General features: G+C 43.6%; 1 protein-coding gene and 1 pseudogene across 1 annotated transcript in view; both read left to right on the top strand.

Moving 5' to 3' along the window:
• VPS13C (vacuolar protein sorting 13 homolog C) overlaps window positions 1-9,156 on the top strand; it is a 203,215-nt gene that overhangs the window by 62,959 nt on the left and 131,100 nt on the right. Inside the window, exons 19-21 of the mRNA XM_014593070.2 lie at window positions 5,418-5,560; window positions 6,378-6,570; window positions 8,200-8,314. Of these exons, the coding sequence (XP_014448556.1) occupies window positions 5,418-5,560; window positions 6,378-6,570; window positions 8,200-8,314 (451 nt within the window). The remainder of the gene's footprint in view (window positions 1-5,417; window positions 5,561-6,377; window positions 6,571-8,199; window positions 8,315-9,156) is intronic.
• Window positions 2,069-3,845, top strand: LOC102492477 (pescadillo homolog pseudogene; annotated as a pseudogene).

The raw sequence follows: 9,156 nt of genomic DNA on the forward strand, positions 1-9,156 counted from the left end.
GAGAGAGAGAGAGAGAGAGAGAGAGAGAAAGCAAGAAATCACCCCCTGGGGGGATGGCTACACTGCAATCCTTTCTCTTCCATTCTTCTCTTGGGATCTGGGGCACACACGCACATGTGCTGGCATGATTTTCTAGCCACCAGGTCTGGGACTTGAACCGTGGTGAGCCACGTGGGAATCCAGCCATGTAACCACTATGCCATTTGTTGACCCCAAGTCATTGATTTTTTTTTTTTTTAAGTAAATCATAAAAATACATTAGTATGACTTTCTACTTTACTCTGTGTTAAATGCTTCCAGTTAGGCCTTAGCCTATTAAAATTTTCCCTCCTTCTTTAGATTTAATTTTTTTAGTGAATTTAAGAATAACCTGGTAAAAAGTACTTCCTATAGTGTTAAATATGTAAAAGATAATTTTTATTGTGAAATAAAATTCTTGATTGATAAAAAAGGGAACAGATCATGTAATTACTCTTGGGTTGCTGGGGAAGTCATGCTGCAGTTCTTCATAGAGATGCATCATGACAACCTGACAACCTAATAGTAAGGCCAAGATTTTGAACATTATCCTAATAAGCAGCTGTTTTCCCCCAGCATTGTAACCAGTATCCTGACTTTTGTAGCAATCATTTCTTTAATTTCCTTTTTTTTCCTGCAACACTATTATTTTGTTTTGTATGTCTTTTTCTTTCTGTAAATTGATTTGAAATGTGATTCCTTTGTGTCTGACTTTGTTATTCTGAGATCCATCTCTGTTGTTGCTCTAGATATATTTTCCTCATTTTCTTTGCTGTGTAGGATTTAATCATTTGAAACTACCACAGCTTATTAATTTATACTTTTGTTGATGAGTATTTGATTTTTTGTTTAAGTTATGGATAATGCTGCTATGAACTCTTTGTAAGTGTCTTCCATTGTGCATGTGTATGAGACTCTGCTCCGTATTTACTTAGGAATGGAATTGCTGGGCTATAGGGTGCAGGTATATTCAATATCAGAGTCTCCTAAGTGGTTTTTAATGTAGGAACCATATCCATTAGTGGTTTGTAAGGACTCGTGTTGCTGCAAATCTTCACCAAGCAACCTTGTAAATTTTAGCCATTCTAACTGGTGGGTATATAGTATTGCATATGTTTTATGGTTTTTTTAAAGACAGAGTCTCTCTCTTTATAGTTCTGCTGTCTGAGACTCCTAAGTAGCTGGGATTATAAACATGCACCGTCATGCCTGGTTTTCTAGAGTTTGCTGGGAATTGAACCCAGGACTCCGATATTGCCTCAGCCTTGGAGCAGCTGTGTCTTACCAGTGCATACTTCTGGGGTGTGGGTTTCACTATACTTTCATTTGCATTTCCTGGATAGCTAAAGAGGTTTTGTACATTTTTGTGTATTTATTCACCTCTGTCTCTGAAGTGGCTTTAGAGTCTCTTATTAGGTTGTGCATCTTTTTCTTAATGGTTTGTCAGAATATATTTTTAGACTATCTGTTCCACTGAGCTGTCCGTTTATTCTTACACTAATGCCCTGCCACCTTGGTGATTACTGTTTGTTTTTTGTTTTTTACATTTAATCACTATACATCACTTTGCTTGTAAGGTGAATTTGCACCACATGAATACCCTTCACAGCAGTCCAGGTGAGGACACTAAACACATCATCATCAACACATAATAACCCACATCTATGATTACTGTTTTTTTTAGATACTTTATTCTTATATATACTTTTTACATTCATTACTGTTTCCAGAAGTTTGTGCTATGGTTTTGCCAGAGATTACATTAAATCTGTTTGTCCTCCTGGGGAAAAGATAATTTTAGTGGGTCAGGAGAGGGCAGTTCTTCAGGCAGCTGGTCCCATGTGGGTAGCCGTGCTGTTCAAGTCCTGGATCCGGTGACTTGGAAAACATGCTGTGCATGGATGCATGAGTACCTCAGATCTTGAAAGGAGAATGGTGGAGAAAGGATTGCCATGTGGTCATCCCCTCTGGGGTACATGTGCCCTATGGCAGAAATGTAAAAAAAGAAAGAAAGAAAGAAAAGGAAATTCAAGAGCTGAAAAATACTTAAATTAAAAACGCAGGGTCTCTCTGCATGGTGCTCGTTAGCCCCTAAGCCTGGAGCCATGGGAGGCCTGGAGAAGAATGATGGGGGCTCTGCCACCGAGTACACCGCCTGAAATAAAGCCCGGACGGTGCTGCCGCTGAGCCTGTGACCGCAGACGCCTGTGCATCCTCAAGGTCATTTACCCCCATGAGCCCAAACACAAAAACAAGGTTAACAGGGTTCCAAGCTGCCAGTACTCTCCACCTTCTTAAAGATATCAAGTTTCTCCTTCGTGAATCCATCGCCAGCAAGTTCTGGGAATACAAGGTTTTTGTCCGGAAGCTCCAGAAGGCAAATGGGAAAAGCAAGTGGAACACCCTGAAGCATCTGAAGGACAATAAGCCCAACCACAGACTTGACCACTCGTCAAGAAGCGGTACCCCGCCTTCTCCAGTGCCCTGCAGAACCTGGATGCCCTGTCCATGTGCTTCCTCTTCTCCACTTCCCAGGACTGCCAAGTGCCATGTGCACACCACTAGCTGTGCCACGGGCTCTCGGTGGAGTTCATTCACTGCATCATCACTGGGGTCCTGTGCAAGGTCTTCTTGTCCATCAAAGGCATTTACTGCCAGGTGGAGATGCTGGGCAGCCCATCGTGTGAGTCACGCCCTATGCCTTCTCCCATGACCCCCTGACAGATGTGGACTACAGGGTCATGGGCACCTATACCGAGTTCTACACCACCCTACTGGGCTTTGTCAACTTTCTCCTGTACCAGTCACTGAACCTCCACTACCCACCAAGCTTGAAGGTCAGACCCGAGAAGAGGCAAAAGCCAGTGAAGGGATCTACCCGCTGGACGCTGAGAGCTCTGTGGAGAAACTGTCAGCCCTCAGTGCCAGAGTGGTGCCTGCCACGGAGGAAGAGGCTGAGATGGATGAGTTTCCAGCCATGAGGAGATGGCGGTGCAGGAGGAGGACCACAGGAGGAAACTGGAGATGCTGGAAAAGTGGAAGAAGCTGTTTGAGCGCCTGAAGTTCTTCCTGAACTGTGAGGTGCCATGTAAGGCCCTGACCTTCATCATCAGGAGTTTTGGTGAGGACGTTTCTTGGTTGATGTGACAAGTCGCTGTGCATAGGGGCCACCTATGATGTCACAGACTCCTGCATCACCCACCAGATTTTCCACCAGCCCGGGCAGTGGACCTCCGTCATTGGCAGGTACTATGCGCAGCCCCCGTGGGAGTCTGACTCGGTGAATGCCAGCTCCTCCTGAGTACTTCCCTGGGGCACAGCTGTCCCCACCTTTCGCCCTTCGTGTCTGAGAAGGAGATTATGTCCCACACGAGAAACTGAAGCTGCTGACTCTGCAGTGAGGAGAGGACCCAGGAAATTTGAATGAGTCAGAAGAGGAGGAAGATGACAATGAAGGTGATGGAGATGAAGAGTGAGAAAATAAGGACAAGGAGGAAGATGAAGCTGGTTCAGAAAAGGAAGAAGAGGCCCAACTGATAGCCCTGGAAGAGCAGAGGATGGAGGGGAAGAGGCCCAGAGTGATGGCGGGCACCATGAAACTGGAGAAGAAGCATTGGCTGGCCCAGGAGGAGAGCGAGGCCAAGCACCTGGCCATGATGATGAGGAAGTGGGAGAAGTACCTGTACAAGAAGGTCACATTTGGCAAGAGGTGCGAAATCTGTGAGACCATCAAACTGGCAGAAAAGCACAAAGTCCATGGTGAGGCTGTGAGGGCTGAGAAGGCCAAGGAGGCAAGGCCAGTGTGAGTGCCGGTGACCCCTTCCTGGGCCGAGGCCAGCTTCTGACAGCTGGACGTGACAAAGGCAGGCCTGAGGACCTACGCTTGGGGACAGACCAGAGTCACTTCTGGTCTCAACCCTTCTTTCCCCTAGTCTGCCCTGACCCCTTCATTTGCTCTGGCTGGGCCTCCATTGGGTGAAGCTCCTTGCTGGTGGCTGGACAGAGGAGACTTCTGTGCCCAGCCTGACTCCGGGCTCTCACCTGCTGCCTCCATGTGCCATGGCTTTCCACAGCCCTCTTCCACATATGGATGGGCCCAGGATTCTCGGGGTGCTGTGTTGGGGTGAGGGTGGGGGAGCAGTTGTTATTAAATAGCTGGACTTTTGCAAAAAAAAACCCAGAAACAAAACCCAAAAAAACCTCAGTAAGTAGGCATAACAGTTATATAGAAGCAGCTAGAAAAATAATTAGATAATAATCTCACTGCTTTCATAGAAATTATCACTCAAACTGTGGCCTGCCACATGGGAGTCCAGTGCCTTAACCACCATGCCACCTGCTGGCCCATTGAATTTCCTTTTTAAAGGAAAATTTATTACCAAGTTCTTTGCTAACATACTAACACTTTGTCTTAATGTTGTCTCTTTGAACCGGATAAACTACAGGTTACTTGATATCTGGGGCCCCTGTGAGTCTGTTTTTATTTTCTCTTGTTTCTGCTGGCTTTTGTTCTAAGTTGTCTTGAATCCTGTGCGCCTGTTTGAATGTGTGTGTGTGTGTGTGTGTGTGTGTGTGTGTGTGTGTATGCATTCTCATGTGTGCACACATGCAGGCTGTCGCTTTGGCTGACAATGGATTATTTCTTTTTAGAAATATGGGAAATAAAACCTTCATCCAGAGGAGGTTGATATTTTCCTTCAAGGAGAATTTTTGCCTCTCCCCTCAGCGCTCGGCTTCAGCTCAGTTTTATTTTAGAAGCTGAGACTTGATGCTGTGCTGCAGATTGTGCCTCTAGGGGAAACACATCCCCAGTTCCGGAGTCATCATTCTGATTCTCTTTCCTCTTCCCACTCTTGACTCAGAGGTTGTTGTGTTGGGTGAAGATCTTTTCCAGTGTTCCTCTAACTCCTCATTGTGCCTTACGATTTTTGTTTCCCTCAGCCAGAGGATTGAGCTTAGTGTGCTTTAGTGAAAGCTGCTAGATTGCATCTTTACGCCAACAAATATTTTGTCATCATTTCTTCATTGCCTTAAAAACTAAGAGAAATGGATCCCTCCAGGAAGTGATTTCCTGCTTTCTGTCTCTGTCTCTCTCTGTCCTTCTGGCAAGCGCATGGGCCCTATAGCAAAAACCTCTCAACAAACAAACAAACAAAAACAAAAACAAAAAACCTAAGAGAAATGGGTTTTGGATCTTTTATAAATGTCCTACATGAGCAGGCAGTTCTGCATTGAATTTTCTGACTTTCTTCATTGACAGCGAGCATAAGGGTGCCAGAATCTACCGGACTCTATTTGTTAGATCACTTTGTACTTTCAATATACTTAAGTAAGAAATTATTAAAGAAAGTAGTAATCATTTTTACTTGAACAGTCTTTTATTCATTCTTTCCATGTAGTATGTTGCTCACATAATGACCCTGAAATTAGTGAGCACCTCTGTTACAATCAGAGAAAGCAGAAACGTTCCAGAAATACTGAAAATTCAGATAATTGACCTGGGCACCCGAGTATCTCAGCGACCAGGAGCACAAGCTCTTAAGTAAGTTTTAAAAAACTTATTATTTCAATTTTTACTTCTAGTTGTGGTTTTAAGCTAAATATATATAGTGTGGTTAATTATTAAAAAATAACTAGTAGTAGCTCTTCTTTAATTCCATTTTCTTGTGTGTATTGAGGTAGTCTTTCTATATTTATATAGCTTTTTCTTTTTCTGAGCTGTATGGTGAACACACCATTTGTTTCATTTCCTTCCTTTTCTTTACAAATATTTATTAGATACTATTTAATTCATAGCCTTGATACTGTGAGAGCATAGATATAGTAAGTTTCTGTTTTCAGAAAGTTTATGCTGTAGTTGATGAGAGAGGTGATAGAAAAAGTTAATAATTGTGATCTATGTAACACATTAGACAGCAGCACGGTGAGAACTCGCTGCCAGACTGAGTTCATAGCACACGAGCCAGTGTGAAGAGCAAACTGAGCTGGGGCAAGGCTGGGTGAGCCGAACGTCAAGGACTGGGAGGGCCAGGGACGGAGGAGCGTGTTAAGGGTGGCACAGAAACGGGAGCTGAGTTCAACCCTGGCGCATGAGCTTTTGTTCATACGACGTGGTGAGACCTGCAGTTGTCCAGCGTGGGCCTTTCATTTGGAGGAACGGGATAACAGCAGCAGCAGCAGCAGCAGCAGCAGAAACAGATTGCATGGGCGTCGGAATGCTAGGCAACGGCACTAAACTTCACTGCTGGGTGAAGGGCACTGGCTCTTAAAGGAGTTATAAGGAAGAAAACCTGTTTTTAATCCATTATATCATGAAGGATCTTGTTTACGTGATTCCGTTTTTCTTCATTGGATTATAGGGTGGAAGCAAAATTAGAGCATTGGTATGTAACAGGTCTGAGACAACAAAATATCGTACCATCACTTGTGGCTTCTATTGGTGATACTGCGTCATCCTTGCTTAAAATTGAGTTTGAAACCAATCCAGAGAATAGTCCTGCTGACCAGACCCTGATTATTCAGTCTCAGCCCGTGGAGGTCATCTATGATGCTGTGAGTGCAAGGAGAAAGTGACTGTTAAAACCGCTCTGTGCTTTCGTATATAGTTTTCTTAATTCTCCTCTTTTGTATTTATTTCTTTAACAAGTTATGTTTCTTCTTTTCTTTTCTTTCTTTTTTTAATTTCATTTCTTTCATGCAAGAGTGAGAGAGAGACAGGCTCCCTTGGCAGGGTCACATCACGTCACAGTGCCCTCCTCCAGCCTTCCAGCCCGCCAGGATCACAGGGGCATGAGGGCTCAGAGTGTTTTAGGTTGACCGGGATCCAAATCCTGATCCGCCCGATGGTGCCAGCACTGCAGGGCAGCGTGCCACCACCCGTGCCAGCTCCAGTGCCACCATTACTGACAGTCTTTTTGTTTGTTTCAAAAGCAGTACATATTTAGCTGTTAATTTTGATTCTTCTTATGTAATAGATTGTTTTCTACTATAAGATTTATCTATGCTTATGTTTAATTTGAAAAAAAAATCTCAAATATACCTAAAGGAATCTGTGTTTATAGTACCAGCTACTCCCAAATACTTACACACTGACTTCCTACTCAAGTTCCTTTTTGCTTATTCCTCCTTTGACATCAGTGTTTAGAACCAATTTAAAGGACTTTAGCAATGATGAAAATAATTTTTATAAATTTATTTATTAAGCTTTACAGGGCATATGCACCCACAGAAAGAGGAAGTGAGAAAGTAAGCTGGCAGGTCCAGGACTCAAACTGCAGTTGGCCATGTGGGAGTCCCTTGCCTTGACTACCACACCACCTGCTGGCCCTGGAAAGAATTTTGAATGTTGTTCACATGAGAAAAGAAGTATCAGCATTTAGATTCTATCGAAAATGTTGACTGGAGTTCTGTAATGGCGGGGGGCCCTTTTATTCAGACTGTCTTGACTCTCATCTCAAGTTAGCCACTGAGGCGGGCGTGGCTCGCTCCTCAGTGCGTCACCCGTGTGTGTGTGTGACCCTCTCTGCTGTTTTGACCCTAACTGCTCTTTACTTTTACACCTTAGAGCTGGATTAATAGTGTGAGAGGTAGTGTATAAAGACTCGGGAACTCATTATATTTTCTGATTTTAAAAAAATTTAATGACGCCAGAATGCATATAACAAAATTTACCATCTTAACCATTTTTAAATGTACAGTTCTGTAATGTTCCACTGTTGTATAACCAATCTCCAGAACTCTTTTCATCTTGCAAAAACCTCTGCTTTTTTTTTTAAGTTCAAATTTTGCATGCAGGCAAAGGCAGAACAGGGTTCCTCCCCCTTTCTTCTCTAAACTTCACAAGAGAATTAAATTACAGTGTGAAGGAGAGTCTCACCTTCTGACTGTTGGGAGGCGAGAACTGGAATCAGTGCCATCGCCACATCCATGGGACACTGTAGGGCATCGGTGAGGCCATCGTCATGGTGCCCACCCATTTCGCAGGTGCCAGTCCACAAAGCCTGCTTGGGCTATTTCTTTCTCCAGATTCTCTTTCACTTCTGAGGGAGGTACAGGAGGACAGAATATCTTTAGAGTTCCGTAGTTCAGAGCCATAGCTATTCAGAGTTGAGATGAACCATTAACATTTATAATATAGAAAGCCTTACGTATAACTCGATTATATTTTTAATTCTTTTACAGAAAACTATCAATGCCGTGGTTGAATTTTTTCAGTCAGATAAAGGGTTGGATCTTGAACAAATAACATCAGCTACATTGATGAAGCTAGAAGAGATTAAAGAGAAAACAGCTACAGGTAAAGAATTTGGGACCACATAAGCATCAAATACACTTTAAAACTTCTGTCTGTTCTAATGTAAACCTTGTTTTTAAAATAGTATAGGTTTTTTTCCCCTCTATTGTAAAGTCAGGCTGTGTTTAGACAGTGGTATGACCTGCTAGATGGGTAAGAACGAGAATATGGGCACAGATGATTCTCCTGCTGTTAATTCAAGAACCTACACCTCATGACCAGCAGGTGGCATAGTGGTGAAAGTGCTGGACTCTCACATAGTCGACTGGGGTTTGAGTCCCAGACCTGGCGACTTGAGATGGCGGGCGCGTGTGTGCTCGTACCCAAGATCCTGAGAGGAGAATGGAGGAGAAGGGATTGAGGCATGGCCATCCCCCCTGGAGGGTGATTTCTCGCTCTGTCTTTCTCTGTCTCTCCAGCAAGCCCGTGCCCTATAGCAAAAATCTCTTTCAAAAGAAAAGAACCTGTGCCTCAGGTGGAAAAGTTCCTTCCACCTCTGTTCTTAAGAAACTGTTTACCATACTGTGTATGAATCTAGTTTTTTTTTTTTTTTAAGAGAGATTTTTACTATAGGGGGCATGCACTTACCTAAGGACAGAGAGGGTGAAGGTGAGAAAGCACTCTCTGGAAGGATGTCCACTCTGCAATCCCCTCTCCATTCTCCTTGCATTTTGAGCACACACGCACATGCACGCAGTATGAGTTTCAGGCCATCAGTCTGGACTCGAACTGTAGTCAGCCATGTGGGAGTCTGGTGCCTTAACCACTATGCCACCTGTTGTCCCCTGCTCCCTTTTATTTATTTATTTATTTTTTTGAAGATGATTTATTTCTTTATAGAGGGA

Source organism: Tupaia chinensis, unplaced genomic scaffold, assembly GCF_000334495.1.
Source record: "Tupaia chinensis unplaced genomic scaffold, TupChi_1.0 Scaffold000063_1, whole genome shotgun sequence".
Classification (NCBI taxonomy): domain Eukaryota; kingdom Metazoa; phylum Chordata; class Mammalia; order Scandentia; family Tupaiidae; genus Tupaia; species Tupaia belangeri.